The 17,610-nt window shown below is 42.9% G+C and overlaps 1 protein-coding gene across 3 annotated transcripts; it reads right to left on the bottom strand.

Annotated features, from left to right (window-relative positions):
- Positions 1–550: 550 nt before the first annotated feature.
- Positions 551–12,618, bottom strand: LOC147013854 (uncharacterized). 3 transcript variants are annotated; one of them, XM_085851145.1, is made up of 5 exons: positions 10,380–12,618; positions 9,841–9,948; positions 3,220–3,969; positions 2,996–3,069; positions 551–2,456 (listed from the first exon to the last, which is right to left on the bottom strand). In XM_085851145.1, the coding sequence occupies exons 3-5, from the start codon at positions 3,294–3,296 to the stop codon at positions 1,864–1,866; spliced, it is 744 nt and encodes a 247-aa protein (XP_085707271.1). In that variant the 5' UTR covers positions 3,297–3,969; positions 9,841–9,948; positions 10,380–12,618; the 3' UTR covers positions 551–1,863. The 3 variants fall into 2 exon arrangements, 1 of the variants encoding a protein (XP_085707271.1); XR_015050526.1 differs by lacking the exon at positions 9,841–9,948.
- Between the last annotated feature and the right edge of the window lie 4,992 nt (positions 12,619–17,610).

Raw genomic sequence — 17,610 nt, forward strand, 5'->3', positions numbered from 1 at the left:
CAGAAGGCCATTACAAACAAAATTAGATATCGTGCCATCCCAGTTTTTGCCTGTGATGGTTATGGTAGCCATCTTTCAAAATGGCAACCACCTCACACTGAAATAGCATATAACTCAGCAAGCAAGAGGTCGAGGATCCTAATTCTGGTGTCTATATGTAGGTTTTTGAGGTCATAGAATTAAAAGAAGGCAATGTTGAGTATGTGTAGCCACTTATTGCACCACGTTTTAACAGATAAATACCCTTTTATAAGTTATGGAGGCAAGTTTATGCCTGGTGGTGGCTTAATGGTTAGGGTGGGAGGGGGGGCTTGGGATCCTAGTGATCCTGAGTTCAAATCCTGCTCAGCCATTGAATTAATGCCAGGTGGGGTTGACTATGCTTGTCATCCTTCTGAGGTTGGCAAAATGAGTACCAGCTTGCTGGTATCCTGCGTTAAAGTGGTGACCTGTCCAGAATTGTGCCCAATAGCTCAGGAGACTGCTGAGGCAGCACCAATGCTCTGCACAGAGTATGGTCCCAATGGACGGTTGGAGACAAGTTTGGAAGTTTTTATATTGCTTTATTTTACATTTATGAAAATATGATGCCGTAAATTTAAGTTCTAAGCTACTACACAAGTAAAATTCAATACCATAGTACTACAATAAAATCAGTCAAAACGATGCCAAGTGTGGATGACTAGGAAGTTGAATTGAGACTTGTAGTTGTGGATACTGAAGTGCCATGTGTCAGATAAGCTCACAGTCAAATATGAAATGCCAGACATCACATGAACTATTCATGACAAGAACCACCACATTCACACAAAGCTGTTCATGGCAGAGTTGCCTTTGTGCAGTTTGTTCCACAAACTTTGGTACAACCACATCTTTTATAAGTTCTCTGCAAACTCTGCTGGCTTCAGGAAGACTGCTCCCAAGAACATCTAATTTTCCATCACTACTACAAGTCCATCCCCATCCATCTGGTTATCAGGGTGTCGTCTTTTGTTGAAGCACCCGACTCCAGATGTAACTGGTCTGGTATACTGCTCGTCTAGTGTGCTGAAGTAGAGCACCCTTGGTCGGAGGAATGTTGCTCATGTCTCTGCCTTTCCATGTGAACAGGTCGACCCCGAGCTCATCAACATGGTGTCGAGAACTTGTTCGGTCATAGAGTAGTATGACGAATCTCTCCAATGCATCCATATACTGGAAGAGGGGGCCTTTATTGTGTCGTATTACTCGAACTTATTTCCTACTGCGAGCCAGACTATTAAAGACTACCAGCTGACAAATGCTCATCAAGGCTTGAGTCTGAGTTACAAGTGCCAGTTCAGAAATATTTGGCCTGAACAGCAGCATGGCCATAAGAGTCCTCAAATACTGTGGGACAGATTCTGCTTGACAGTTTTCAGAAAAAGTTCCGTCAAATTGAGCTGATGCTTCCATCATTTATTTGCGTACAATCTTTCGGCTCAGGCAAGCATGAAAGCATCGTCCTCCGCGTCACTTTCAAAAGCTTTCCGAAGGGCATTTCCAACATCCTCATTGCATACCAAGAGATCTTCGCGACCCTCAGGAAAAGAAGCTAGGATACACTCTCCTTATCTTGTAGAATGTACAGATGGTGATGTCACACTAAGTTTTGTAAGCCGTTCCCTATACAGGTGAACGAGGTCCAAAAGCTTGAACACAGGGGAGGTGTTTTGTTCTTCACTGTTCACAATGGCGTCTTCTATGAAAGCAATAAGCTCTGCAAATGCTTATGCATGATGGCCTTGTATCGTTTGACCTTCATTGTCTCCGTCTTTTTGGAAAGTTTCTACTTTCCTTGTTGTATTGTAAAGGCCCACCAAGCAATTTGTGTGATATTTCCCTTCACTTTGCAACAAGGTCACCTGATGACACCTTTGCTAAGAGTTTCACATCTCGGAGTTTGGTTGCACACCTCTTGACTCTTTCACCCAACTGTTTAGTCATTGCCTCATGCAATGGTTTGGACTGACTTGCAGATTTTTCGCAGAGTAAACACAAAGGACTTTCTGCAGTGCTACGTCGGGGATGCCGTCCACTGCGTGCTTGCTTTTGGCAGCGCTCCATACTTGACACCTCATCCAAACATTTATTTTTGACAGCTCGTTGGAGCCTTGTCTTGCTGGACCTGAGTTTACATATTGAGTGAAATTTTGCCATGTTCTGCCACAAAGTTGCTTCCACGCCACTAGCGTTATCGAGCCTTGCGAGGAAAACAGTGTTGGCCAAGCGACCAGCAGAGTGGAAGGCCATGAAATCATCCGCAAGGCTTGTGTAACCTGTCCCGATGTCAGTGCACTTTGAATTGGCTGGGCAACAGAGCTTTTCATTGGTGTCCTCCTGACAAAGGAAACATTTCAACCAGTCAGCTTGTAGGATGACAGGAGCAGGCTGCATCCTTGGGTCAACAAGCTTCACTGTCGACGTCATCATATTACCTGGAAGGAAGGTAAACGTGATTGAGTTCGTTTTTACAAATATATGGCATCATTATAACACGGGGAAAGCATGAGGCAACGACCAGCTCTGAACATTCAGGGATCTATTCAATATCCACATTACAACTGTGGAAGGTACTAAAGTAGTACAGGTAGTGGTTTGAAGAAACAGAGCAAGATCAGCAGCTTGAAGAACGATGAATGACTTAGAACCAAACACAGACTACGATGACTCGGTGTCCACTTTATGAAAGATATGCAAACGATGGGATGGGTTGACATTTCGAGTCGACTTTCAGATAAATGCTGTTCCCAACGATATGAACATATTCAAGGGAACATCATCACGAATTCCTTCCGGCGATGAATGAAGGAAATCTCATCACTAAGTCCACACAACAGGGATCACAGTTCTCATCCATCAATCAAGCAAATGCTTCACAACACATGGCTGACCAAACGTACTTTCTATGAACAAGGATAATGAGGACAAACTCTATAAAAGACAACAGGAATGTAAACTTGAGTGGGTATCGAACCTAATCGAGGAACGAGGTCGGTCACCGAGAAAAGCAGCATCCAGCAGCACGGCCATGCCCGAGCACAAGGGAGCCTGCAAGGTTATGGGGACATGGTTCCACTCTCACCATCTTCATTTTAACGTCAGAATGACACGAAGCAGGGGTAAAGTCCATATTCCACACCCGATCACTACACTCATGACAATGTGACACCGTCACATCTCCGTGACCGAAATAATTACCCAAAATGATGGACTAAAAACGACGCCTCTTGGCCAGTCGGCAACCACAACCACATGTTGACTCCAACATTCTCCATCAGAAGGCAACAGCTAACGGATAAACAGCAGACAAACAATAAGTGCGAGAAACCACTAATCCGGTGGGTCCAGAACACACGACATCTCTCGCAGGTCCTCGGTACTGGTTATATGATATTTTCATGAATGTAAAATAAAGTAATATAAAGACCTCCAAACTCGTCCACATAACCTATAATACCCTGGCTGGTAAACTAGTTTCCACATTTATTCACCTGATTAACAATGGCCGTCAACAGGACAACCCCCTCAAACCTTCCAACATCATCATCACGATCAACTCCATCAACTCGTATTTGTCGTCACCATCATCAACATCACAATCTCGTTAATGGATCAAGTTTATCATTTTAAGCTAAGTTTCATGATCTGAATAACAAGAAAATAAATTTATTTGATGTTTTTACGACAAGAAAATAACCCTGGTGTTGGTTTAACGGTTAAGGTGGCTGTCTTATGATTCTTCGGGTCTTGAGTTTGAGGTCCTGTCGTGACGTTACATTACCATTACCGTTACGTTAGGTTACCGTTACGTTACCAGGTGGGTTGACCTAGCCTGTCATCATTTCGAGGTCGGCAAAGATGAGTAACAGCTTGTTGGGAACAACAGGCAGGCACTGCGTCAGCGGCACAGCCATGCCCTCACCCAACAATGCTGCCCGCAGTCTTGCCCTGCATATGAAGGAGGAGGAGGAGGAGGAGAAGTGTAGAAGGGGGTGATATTCATGAAAATATATTGCACAAAAACAATGCACAAATATGTTAATTAACCTGGTACAGTTTGGACAAATTTTTAAGTTGAAGTCCCTAACACTATTTTCCTCATTACCCCCTAAGCTTGCGCATCACGGATTTGTGGTTCACAGGGATTTTCAAGAACGTAACCACGGAAAAAGGCCTTCAAGATCCAGTCCTTCAAAACAGCTGTAAAGCGGTTCATCACTTCCTCAGCTCAACCCTTTCCCTCCCTCCCCATACATACTCATGATCTCTTCTATCCCAAATATTACATGCTGATTCAACACTCCCAACAATGGATGGAAGCCCTCGATATCAGACATGACATCATGGCCATCTCTCTGGACATATTTTGAGCTTTCAATACAGTCTGGCATCCCATCTTGTTCTCCAAACTGTCAAAGGAATCCAAGGCCAACTCCACTCTTTGAGTACTGACATCATCCACTCTCATAGCTAACGTGCACCTCTCAACGGAATCCTTTCTTCCCCTCCACCTGTCAAACTGGAGTACGCCAATGCAGTGTTCTGGGCCCCATGCTATTCCTCATCTTCATCAACGATCCCTCAGACTCCAGAAAATCCTCTTTGTCTCTTTGCTGATGACTCCACTCTCTGCCTTGACGTCCCTCATCTTTCTGACGGACAAGCAGCAGCCTCTTTCCACTCTTCAGACCCTAACAAAAATCACAAACTGGTTAAAAACGTGGAATATGTCTTTAAATCCTGAGAAATCCCACGCACTTGTCTCTCTCTCTCTCTCTCTCTCTCTCTCTCTCTCTCTCTCTCTCTCTCTCTCTCTCTCTCTCTCTCTCTCTCTCTCTCTCTCTCTCTCTCTCTCTCTCTCTCTCTCTCTCTCTCTCTCTCTCTCTCTCTCTCTCTCTCTCTCTCTCTCTCTCTCTCTCTCTCTCTCTCTCTCTCTCTCTCTCTCTCTCTCTCTCTCTCTCTCTCTCTCTCTCTCTCTCTCTCTCTCTCTCTCTCTCTCTCTCTCTCTCTCTCTCTCTCTCTCTCTCTCTCTCTCTCTCTCTCTCTCTCTCTCTCTCTCTCTCTCTCTCTCTCTCTCTCTCTCTCTCTCTCTCTCTCTCTCTCTCTCTCTCTCTCTCTCTCTCTCTCTCTCTCTCTCTCTCTCTCTCTCTCTCTCTCTCTCTCTCTCTCTCTCTCTCTCTCTCTCTCTCTCTCTCTCTCTCTCTCTCTCTCTCTCTCTCTCTCTCTCTCTCTCTCTCTCTCTCTCTCTCTCTCTCTCTCTCTCTCTCTCTCTCTCTCTCTCTCTCTCTCTCTCTCTCTCTCTCTCTCTCTCTCTCTCTCTCTCTCTCTCTCTCTCTCTCTCTCTCTCTCTCTCTCTCTCTCTCTCTCTCTCTCTCTCTCTCTCTCTCTCTCTCTCTCTCTCTCTCTCTCTCTCTCTCTCTCTCTCTCTCTCTCTCTCACTCTCTCTCTCCAAAAGCACCGTACTGCAAATCCTCCCTTCTACTTTCTCAACAACCCTCTCAAAGAAGTTCAGTAGCTCAAACTCTTGGGTCTTACTCTCAACCATGATCTCTCTTGGGCAACTCACATTTCAGAGTTGGCTTCCAAAGCCAGATGCCGACTGGGAATCCTCCATCGTAACAAAGTCCTTCCGTGTCACACCTGAGCTCCTAACCACCGACAAAGCTTTCATCCTCAGCTTGATGGGGGTACTGCTCCCCACTATGAGCTAACTCCCCTGCCTCACACATTGCTCAGCTTGATGTCATTGGAATCTCACACGATGAAGCTGAGTCCATGGGCCTATTACTTCGCCATTGCCGACAGGTTGGTGGTCTCTGTCTTTTTCTGCATCCTTTCTGGTCTTGCACCCTCTGGTGTCTCCACCCCCCCCCTCAGGTTTATGCAGGGCGCACATAGTCCACCGGCAACTCCCTCCTCGTGAAACTACCAAAATCGAAAATCACATGTATAACAAAAACAGCCTCATTCCCAAGCATTTCCCTTTTCCAGGTTGTTGTGATAATTTTTCTCCCTCTCCATCACCTCTTTTCGCTTGCTCGTTGTCAGTTGGTTTGTTCCTTTTCTGTTTCATCCCCACTTTCCCCCTTCCTCTTATTGTCGTGTTTCATTCAGCTTGTTCACCCTCATGTGTCCTCCCCCTCCCCTTGATCTCACCCTTACTCTACTCTGGAGTTGGTGCTTCCCCCTCTCCATATTATCCACTTCCATATTTCCATTCCTCATCTGCTCTTCCACGAGCTTCGCTCATGTATACAAAAGATACAATTCCTGCAGTGAAGACATGAGAGCCGCAGGGGGCGCAAATATCAAGGGATTTTCATCGATTTGAGAGTTTCCCCTGCCATGAAAATGTATATTAACCCTTTATTTACCACCATAGGACATGCACGGAACAGGTAGACAGCCCTCTTGTCTGTCATCACAACTTATATGATGATATCTTGAGATTTGAGAATGCAGCAACTATGGTCTGTTGCAAATTCTTCGTGTTAACTTTCTGCACAGACTGAGGAGTCTCTTCAGGTAGTTCAGCAAGTACCTATTTCCAAGAGCAAATCATGAGGATTGAGAGTTTGAACTGCACTCAGTAAAGAAATTGTTCAATGGTTTGTGCACATTTCCCACCAGGTGGTCTGTTTATATTTATTGGTCTCCATTTCCATCTTTATCTGACGCCCAATGTTGCCATTGGGTGTAAATGATGAATGTGTAAGTGCATGCTAGAACACAGAAGAGAACAGAAAGCGAAGAGTGGAAAGTGATGAATCACACCAACAGGGTGTGACACTTGGGTGATAGCAGAGAGACACTTGGAGGAAGAATGAGAACAAGGGGAGGGGGAGGACGATGAGTGTGGGTGAACGAGCTCAGCTAGAAGAAGGCTGAAAGAAGAGACGTGGCAATGCGACAAAAATTGGAAAGGAGGGTAAGCGGGAGAGGGAGAGGGGAGAAAACACAATAACCTGTAAAGGAAGGGATGGTTAATGAGGGTACAAAAGATAATGAGTATGGATAGAGGGGGAGATGACCTGAGAAGGAGGTGAACAGTCAGCTTGGAAGCTCTAGATGCGAGAATGACATTGAACTGAGAAAGTTGGTTGCACAGGTGAGAGAAAAGAAAAGAGAAACAAAGGAATGTAGGTAAACAGTGAGCCTGGATTTTTGGGAGTTTCATCAGAAGTTCTGATATGTTCAGAGCTTTTCATTGATTCAATAACTTTACGTGAGCCTGATTCGGAAACATTGCAGTTACAGGGAGATCTACTTTCCTGCTTCTCTTGCACAGAGAAATGCCCAGCAAATTCTGACTCGTGCGTGGCTCCATTGCACACTGATCTGCAGGTTTTTAATCAAACTCGGTGGCGTTATGCTGTCTCTGACAGAGCTGCTAGGGAGGCAGTGCAGGATAGGGATGGTTGGAGAAATCTGATCATGAATGACTTGGTGGTGTAATGGTTGGAGTGTCAGCTCTGAATCTGGGAAGTTTGTGGTTCGATAAGCCTAGTCGAGTCATACCAAAGACATTAAAGATGGTATGTGCTGTGCATCCTTGCTTGATGCTCATATGGGCTTAATGTCCTCCTCCTTCATTAAAATTCTTTGTAAGTTTTCACTCGAAGCTGTTTTTCCAACTCACCCCCCCCCTCCCCAACCCCGCAATGTGCATTTGTATAAGACATACAAGTTAAACTTGTGAAAAAGTCATCCTTGATGTGCAGTTGCATCTTTAAAAAAATATTTATCTGTGCTTGTAATTGTAGGTCAGGAGGTGCTGAAATGTTTTTGGTCTGGAAGTCCCTTTAATGGACATCTCACAGCAAGTGAGCCAGAAATGTGTCTGACCATGGATTGATTCCTTCTCCAAGAGGTTGAGGGGGGGGCGAAAAGGGAGGAGTTGTGAGAATTGCTGCAAACACTACTAAAGGCTTTTGGCTGACTGACACTGTGGGTAACGTTTTTACAGCTGACATTGCATTAAGCAATGGGCAATACAGTACTGTGTCTTTCACAGGTTGCAACTAAGCTTGATGCTGCATTTTAACTCTAATATCTTCTTTCCCGGATACAATTCAGAAACCTCATTAACTGTTTAATATTAAAGTTCCATGGAGGGACTTGATCCCAGGGCTGCAGGACATGGACCACTGGAGAGGAGGGGTTAATAGACAGGCCTAGTTGAAGATTCCCCCCCCCCAACTGGGAAATTGCGAAGCACCAGGCAGCTGGGGAGCGGGCCTGGCAGAACTTCGAAGTGCGGGCCGATCTCAGGTGTGATACAACCTTGGCCCCAAGAGGAGGTGGGTCTTGTGTTGTGGGGCACCATCCGATTGTCTCATGCTGGTGGGGTCACCAGCCCTTGGAGGGTATTCGGACCTTCTGTGGACTGAGGTAATTCTTCCCAGGCCCATGTAAGGGGGTGACAAGTGGGTCTCGAGGGAGAGCAGTTGAGAGCCACATCTTGGTGGCAGCACTACCGAGGGTCAGTGAGGGCCTAAGGAGATGACCACCTGGGATGTGGTCCAGCAGCCTCTCCCTGAGGCGGAGGCAGCCAACATGTGGAGACCCACCATGTTGGGCTGGTCGATGTATGCGTGTCCCTCTTGCATGAACTGGGTTTGAGTACCACCATCGGCAAACCAACCACTGCATCTGTGGAAGGTTATGGAGCTGAATTGAATTGGAAATGATTTGGAAAGGCCCAGAGAGGCATGCATAACCTTTCAGAGATAGTCCACCAAAATGAATGGGCTTTCAGTTTGGGAAGGGACCCATCGGATTAATATGGGACTTCCAAAATGACATATTGATGCTAACAAAGTATTTCATGCATGCGCTGTGTGTGTATTTTCAATGACCCGGGGCACTTTTAACCGTCATTTCTAGGGTGAAATATGGAAGTCAAATAGTCTTTCAAACATAATTTTCAGCATTTACACAAAAGAGTGGCAATTTTGAGATGGTTAACCTTAATTATGTTTCTGCATGCAAATCACTCACAAAAAAATATAAGAAATACGATCGATGCAAAAATATAATTTCTCTTGTGGTCCCAGAACCAAAACAAACACAGCCCTCAATCCCCCCTCTCCCCAAACATGACTAATAGTAAATGTCATCATTTTAAAAGTTTATTTTAAACTTACCCTGTGGATTCACAAGCCCCAGGTATGACCTTCCCATCGCTGTTAAGAAACTTCCAAACTAGATACGGTGCGAAATGAGGTGAAAATGTGAGCATCATGTTGGTTTGGTATTGCTTGTGCCAGGACAAGTGATATTTTCAGTCTCAGATTTGTAATTTGGATTGCCCAGTCCAATGTGGAGTTTGGTGATAGGAAGATGTTCCAAAATCCTTCCGAGAAAAATGCCCCACGAATGTTAATAGACCCTTCAAGATTCCTTTTTCGGTGTAAGTTTGGAACTTCTCACTTATCTTGAATAATCTATAAAGCTGTTTTCTTTTGGTCAAACCCCAAATGTATTTGCATGCTTTTGGCTCTTTGTTGTATAAACAGAGTTGATAAACTGTTTATACGATTTGCCATTATGGTGTATCCTTGAGGTCTTCATGTGCCGATCATTATCTTTCATAATTGCAAGGCTTTGCACTATGAGAGCAAACCCGTTTCGGTGGGATGTTTTTTTAAAATGTATCTACAGCTCTCTCCTGTTATTCTAGCCAAAGAAAGTTGGATAAAGCAACCATGAAAAACGACACAAGGTAAGCCCTTTGCTGTTTCAAACTCTTCCAGAGTTTTACAACAGCTGCAAAACATTCACAAGTAGTACATACATGAGAATCCTAATGCTACATACCAACATGTGGAGCACAGGACACAGGACTATTTTCATCACTTATTGGAGAGTCATCAGTGATAGCATAGACAGAAACACGCATCACTTCGGCTCCCACGCATGTGTCATCTGCAATGTCAATAGCAGTCAACATATAAATGAATAACAACACCCTATCACATCTCTCACCTGTAATTGGTAATAACCACTGAGCTTTCACCTAATAAATTACATCAGGTGGCTATGATTGTAAATAACTTGACTCCTCCTAAAGAGGTCTAAAGGATGTAAATGTCTTCAGAAGCCTAAGGGGTCCAAAGGGTCTTTAAAGGGGTCTAAAGTGTCTAAATGTAGGTCTTAAGCATCTAAAGAGTCTACAGGTCTAAGACTCTAAGGCAGGGGTCAGGAACGTTTTTGACTCAGAGAGCCATTAAAGCAAAATATTTGGAAATCTATTTCAGTGAGAGCCATATAATATATTTTAAGACTGAATTCAACTACATGTGAGTATAATAAGCCTCTGAATTTATTCTTTTAAATAATGTTGTTATAATACTCACCATTAATGGGACTTCTGGTGCTGCATGGATTTGCTGATGGCTTTGTAGTCTGGTTGGTACTTGGTGAGGTTAAGCTTCATGCAAGCGTTGAGGCTTTCATCCGTTAGACGTGATCGTAGGTTGGACTTGATGTTTTTAAGATGTGAGAATGACTGCTCACATGCATACGTAGATCCAAACAAGGTCAATACAGCAATACTCACACGCTGCAGTGTGAGGTATTTGACAGGAAGCGCGTTCCAAGTTTTGATAATCAGCTGGTCTTCGGGTTGAAGTTTTTTTCATTTCTGTCCACATGTGCTTGCTCGCCAACTCTGCTTTCTGTCGTGCGATTCTTTCCAAATCTTCATTCAGTGACTTGAACTTATTCACCCACATGTCTGAGGCCTTCAGGTCAGCCACTTCTGCTTCAAAATCTCTGACGGAGACACCAGGAATGTAACTCAGGTCAGCTGTGTTCAGTGAACACTCGTTTGGATGGGTGATGAACTTAAAAAGACGAGTGTGCTCACGAAATTCTCCAAAGCGTGCTTTGAATGACTGCAGGAGACTGGATGTGAAGCCAGCTAACTGGTGGAGATCAAAGTATTGAGTGGGCTCACTTGCTGTGCATGCATCTTTAAATTGTCTCAGTTTTTCAAAATGTAGTAAACGACCTGTTTCAAGATCCATGATAAAGAACTCCAGCTTGTTTTCAAAAGCAAACACGGCTTGTTGAAGGGATAACACTGTATTTCCAATGCCTTGCATTTTCACGTTGAGCTCGTTCAGATGTTCAGTCATATCCACGAGATAGTAAAACTTGAGGAGCCACTCAGTTTCGGCTAGCTCAGGATGCTCAATCCCTTTCATTTCAAGGAAAGTCCGGATTTCGTTCAGGCAAGTCGCAAAACGGCTAAGCACCTTCCCTCTTGACAACCAACGCACATTGCTGTGCAAAAGCAGACCGTGATAGTTATTTCCAACTTCATCCAGCAGTGTTTTAAACTGGCGACCATTTAAGGCTCGGGCAACAATAAAGTTGATCACATGAATGACCAGCGACATCACTTCTCCAAGCTGCCCATCACACATCTCAGCACAAAGTGCCTCCTGGTGTAGAATGCAATGGAAACTTAGGATGGGTCTATTTTCATGTTCACGGAGAAGCGCCACAAATCCTTTGTTTTTCCCCACCATACACGGAGCACCATCAGTACACACCGAGATAAGTTTATCCATTCGTAGATTTTTTTCTTGAGCGAACTCCATGAAAGACGAATAAATACTCACCTCTTGTGGACCCTTTTATTGGCAAAACAGCAAGACTTTCTTCGCGCAGTGTATCACCAGCAGCATATCTTGCAATCACACTGAACTGCGACAAATGGCTTACGTCTGTTGACTCATCCAAAGCCAGGGAAAAGAACGGCGCTGTATTTATGTCCTTCACTTGCGTTTCCTCCACTTGGTTTGCCATCATGATGGTACAATCATGAACAGTTCTTGCCGACAGAGGCATGTCTTGTATCCGTTTGATTATCTTGTCTTTGTTCGGAAGATCATCAAAACGTTCATTGGCGACATCCAGCATGAACGTTTTTGCATACTCGCCATCTGTGAATGGTTTTCCGTTCCTCACTATTGCTAAAGATCCAGCAAAGCTAGAGGAATTATAGTCACCTTGCCGGGTCCATACGCGGAGTTGCTGCTGGCTGGCTTGCACCCTGCTCAGTAGCTCTTGGCACGCTTTCTTTCTGATGTCTCCCACAGGGTATTTTGATGCAAAGGTAGCATGGCACGTGTCGAAGTGCCGCTTTATATTCGACCGTTTCATCGATGCAATTTTGTCATTGCAAATTAGACACACCACAGAACCTGCTCTCTCCACAAAGGTGAATTCTTCGGCCCATTCGTCCTGAAATGTACGATACTCCTCATCTGTTTTTCTTTTCGCCATCTTCTTCGTCGAAGGGTTAGCTTTGAGCAAGTGAGAGAGAGGGAGATGTTGACCCAAGTGAGTCTGGCTGGCCTGCACACGGGCTGACATACTCGAGAGGTGCGGCGCGGCCGGCCGACTCTGGGATGCTGTCGCCTCAGCGGTGGCGCGTGATTGGTCGAGATGAATTCCGTGACGCGTCTCAGCGGCGGCACGTCATTGGAGGAACCGAAATCACGAGTCGCCTCAGCGGTGGCGCGTGATTGGTCGAGATGAATTCCGTGACGCGTCTCGGCGGCGGCACGTCATTGGAGGAACCGAAATCACTACTCGAGTCGGCTGCATGACTGGACGAAACAAAAACCGCTTCAGACAATTCGGAGGTGTTTTTTCTTCTCTCCTTCTGCCAAGTTCAGCCCTGCACGTGAATGAAGCACGACACCATTCAAACTATAGGTAAAGCTTCTGCGAGAAATATTGGGCTTTCCAAGTTTCAAACTCCAATTTTATCTGCGAGCCAGATGCAATCATCAAAAGAGCCATACCTGGCTCGCGAGCCACACGTTCCTGACCCCTGCTCTAAGGGTTCAAAGGATCAAGATATTTAAGCAGCCCAAGAGGGTCTAAAAGGTCTTACAAGTTCTAAAGGGTCTAAAAGGTGTAAAATGTTTGACTCTCCAATAAGTGATGCAACCAGTCCGGCAGCTGCTGGGGGTGTGTATTTTTGGGATCCTCCACATGGGTGGAGATTGCGCATTATTTGCTGAAAATAGTATGGTCTGTATATTGCAAGAAGACTTTGTAGATGTTTGTGTGGTGTGCGTCTAAAGGGGTAAAACGGGTCTGCAGGTCTAAGTTGTCTAAGGGATGTAAAGGGACGAAGTGGTACAAAGGATCTATAAGGGTCTTAACGGGTGTAAAGATATAAAGGGTTTTCCAATAGTTTTCAATAGTATTTATATTTTCCAATAGTAGTTCGGGTCTAAAGGGGTCGAATGGTTCAAAAGGTCTTAGGATCAAGGGGTCTAAGCGATCTAAAGGATGTAAATGTCTTCAGGAGTCTAATGTGTCTAAGGGTCCTAAAAGGACTGAAAGTATCTAAAGTGTCCAAATGTGTCTAAAGGCTTAAGGGATTGAAGTGAACTTAAGGGGCTAAAGAGTCTTAAAAGGTCAAAAGGGTCTAAAAGGCCTGAAAATGGTCTAAGGGGTCCAAAAGTCTAAAGGGTATGTTCCAACAGTAGTTACAGGTTTCAAAGATCTAACAGGGCCTGTAGTACCTTAGGAGTCATAAAAGTCTTGGGGATCAAAGGTTTCTAAAGGATCCAACATGGTCTATAGGGTCTTAGGGATCTTAATTGTCTGAGGTTCTAGGGTCTAATGGGATTTATAAGATATTAGATTTTTAAAGGGTCTTAGGGGTCTCTTGGGTCTAAGGGTTCCAAAATATCTAATGGATCTATGGAGTATAATTGGGTATAAGGCTTCTAACAAGGTACTATATAGGGTCTTGAAGCTCAAAAGGGTCTTAAGTGTCTCGGGGTTCTGAGGGTTCTAAAGGGTTTTGGGTTATTATGGATTCTTTGTGGTCTTAAAGGGTCTTGAGAGTCTAAAAGGGAGAAAGGGTTGAAAGTATCAAGGGGTCAATGTTGTCCATAAGGTCAATTGATCAAGGTGGTTGAAGAGGGTCTAAAGGTCGAAGAGGTCTAAAGATCTAAAGGGTATGTTTCAACAGTAGTTAGAGGTCTAAAGAGTCCAAGGGATCCAAAGGGTCTTAAAAGGTCTAATGGGGTCTAAAAGGTCAAAGCAGTCTAAAGGGTGTAAAGGTGTAATGGCTGAAAAAGTCGAAAGGGTCATAAAAAGTTCAAAGGATATAAAAGGTCGAAAGGGTATAAAGGTCTGAATGTCCAAAAGGTATGTTCCAACAGTCCGCAATTAATAGATGTAACTAGATGACCCGTGAACCCGTTGGGTTCCTGTTGTGACAGCCTTTGATGAAAAAAAAATCATTTCAAAAAAAAAAAAAAGATAGCTCCAGCGAACTATACCGTTGAGGTTGTTTTCATTGATCAAATTCTCCCAAAGAGTACTTTACTGAATCGGGAATTGATTAAAAAAAAAAATTCGCTGCCCAATTTGAACGAAACTTGATACTGCACACCGTAGGCGAATGGTAAGGTGGCCCAAAAATCTTTGCGCTATCGTGTACCATTTTGGCTGTATTTCGGGAACATACATACAAGAAGAGAGTTTCAGTAATATATAGATTACGTAGTCATGGTCCAACAATATGCAATAAATAAACGTACTCATCGTCAAACTCACCTTCAAAATCAATAGGCACACTCACATTGGTGGACCGGGGCTTAACCTCTTAACCTCGACAAGAGTTCACCATCCACCCGTGTCTTTCGTTATGTGTGTGTGTGTGTGTGTGTGTGTGTGTGTGTGTGTGTGTGTGTGTGTGTGTGTGTGTGTATGGATATATATATATATATATATATATATATATATATATATATATATATATATATATATATATATATATATTACTAGCGGGGTGTGCTTACACATTGTGAAAGCATATGAACCGTGCTTCTCCATTCACTCAGGTCGCTCATCTGCATTTGATTTTTCATTTATTTACATTTTCATTTACGCATGCTTTCCGACGGTTTTGTGATTTTACCAGGTGTATCGGCTTCGATGTCCATCGATACACAAAATTACAGTGCTTCCCCATTGTCTCGGGTCACTCAGCTGCATTTTTTTCATTTATTTATTACCCTCGTCGAAGGAGAGAGTATTGCGTTTGGGTCTGTTTGTCTGTCTGTCTGTCTGTCTGTTTGTTTGTCTGCACAGAATTTTCGCGTTTTTCTCCACAACCACTTGTCGGATTGAGACTTTATTTTCACCATAGATGCGACTACTCATGTAAAATGTTTGAATCATAATTATGACATCATAGGTCACGTGGTGTGGCAGCCATGTTGAAAAAAAAAAAACTTTGGACCTCTGTATCTCTGAAACCGCACCAATGAAAAAATTGAAACTTGACACATGGCAAGTACTCCTGATGGGGAGCAAGAGTGATTTTCTGACCATGTCAAAGGTGCCTTCGTTATGACATCATAATTGCATATGTAGAATGCTAAATGTGATCAGCATAATAAATTTTGAGGGTAATCTCGGGATAAAATGGTCCACAGAATTTTTTTTGATGATGTCACCAGTCACGTGATTCGGCAGCCATATTGTTTTTTTGTTTTTTTTTACCTTTTAAAAATCTTATTCTCTGAAGTGGCTGAACAGATCGAGGCAAAACTTTACACATATGACTGCCTAACCAGGCGGAACAAAAGGTTCACAGAAATGATGTCACAGGTCACATGGTTTGGCAGCCATATTGGATTTACCCTAAAACCGAGAAAAGTCTTCTTCTCCAGAACGGCTGGACAAATCGATGGGAAACTACACAAAAATGTTCCCCAAGCCTTGTATGTACAAGTTTGTTAAGGAATAATTGATGGGTCACATGGTTTGGCAGCCATATTGAATTGAAGAAAAATATGAAATGACATTTTCTCTGGAACCACTCAATTAATCGACATGAAACTTCATATTTATGATCTTGGAGTGATGGGGAATACATGTTTAAATTTCAACTTAATTGGATGCATGGTCTGGCAGCCAGGATTATAAAAAAAATTGACATGGGTTCTTATTTTTAAAATTTATTTATTTATTGAATAAGGCTCACTTGGTTGGGCCTGGATGGATTTGAGGGTCAAGGAGTAGCAGCTAAAATTGGAATTCTATGCAGATTTCTCCTGATGACTTCATATTTGCTTTTTCCTTGTTTGAGTTCCTTCTGATTACTCCAGTGCAAGACTGTATCAATTTGGTCTTCCATTTGATTTGAATTGAATTTATTTTACGACATAAATTCAATTGACTTGTACGACATAAATTCAATTGAATAATGAATAATAATTTAAAAAAACGTCATGGGTCAGGTTCAGGTGTCCGATCAAAGCGGAGTTGCATCAAAGTGGAACATCTTGGTACCTGGTCAGCACTGCCAGCAGTAATAAAGTGGGTTCTAATTATTTCTCTTATTAATCACACAACACACCAGTACACAAATGCCACACAAGATACACCCCACAAAACAAGTCCTGGTGAGGGTCTGCAATCTCTGATTGCTATTTTTCTTGTATTTTCATTTATGGATGTTGTCCGACGATTCCGTTAATTTTCCTGGTGTACCGGCTTCGATGTCCATCGGCATGCAAAATTTCAGCTTTCTACGTCACCCGGAAGGTACCGATCTTTCATATCAGTCAGTTAGTCAGTGAGTGAGTAGGTCATTCAATGGTATTTGCAGTCAGTCAGTCAGTCAGTACTAACAGAAACGGATGGTATTTGCTCGTCTAATATATATATATATATATATATATATATATATATATATATATATATATATATATATATATATATATATATATATATATATATATATATATATATATATATATATATATATATATATATATATATATATATATATATATATATATACAGCTCTTTCCAACCACTGACCGAGTGACTCACTAATATTATGGATTTAAGGGGTCTTCCGGGTGACGTAGAAAGCTGAAATTTTGCGTGCCAATTGACATCGAAGCCAGTACGCCGAAAAAAAAAAATCACAGAATCGTCAGACAACATCCATAAATGAAAATATAAATAAATGTAAAAATTTATGTATAAAAAATATAGGTGAGTGCAAGGTAATTTTGGGGAACCAATGGGGAAGCACGGTAATTTTGTGTGCCAACGGATATCGAAGCTGATATACCAGGAACAATCACAGAGCCATCGGAATGCATCTGTAAATGTAAATAAAAAAAATAAATGAATACAAATAAATAAAAAATCAAATGCAGGTGAGCAACCCGAGACAACGGGAAACACGGTTCATATGCTTACACAATGTGTAAGCACACGCCGCTAGTATTAGATAACGCTCTTTCTAACGACTGACTGACTGACTCACTGTCTGATATTAAAGATTGGTATCTTCTGGGTGATATAGAGAGATGAAATGTTGCGCGCCGATGGACATCGAAGCCGATACACCAGAAAAAAAAATCACAGAACCATAGGAAAGCATCCATAAATTAAAATATAAATAAATGAAAAAAAATAAATGAAAACAATAAATACAGGTGAGTGACCCGATACAATGGGGGAAGCATGGTAATTTTGCGTGCTGACGGACATCGAAGCTGATGCACTGGAAAAAATCATAGA

This window comes from Eptatretus burgeri, chromosome 13, assembly GCF_056783735.1.
Source record: "Eptatretus burgeri isolate ZD-2024b chromosome 13, Ebu_testis_v1, whole genome shotgun sequence".
Lineage (NCBI taxonomy): Eukaryota > Metazoa > Chordata > Myxini > Myxiniformes > Myxinidae > Eptatretus > Eptatretus burgeri.

Bases quoted from the DNA above. Each gene is read 5' to 3' on its own strand.
- LOC147013854 (XM_085851145.1), bottom strand. From the start codon at position 3,296: ATGGAGAATGTTGGAGTCAACATGTGGTTGTGGTTGCCGACTGGCCAA. The intron at 3,070-3,219 runs GTAATTATTTCG...ATAACCTTGCAG, and splicing joins TTTTTAGTCCATCATTTTGG to GCTCCCTTGTGCTCGGGCAT. The intron at 2,457-2,995 runs GTTCGATACCCA...CCTTCCTTCCAG, and splicing joins CGACCTCGTTCCTCGATTAG to GTAATATGATGACGTCGACA.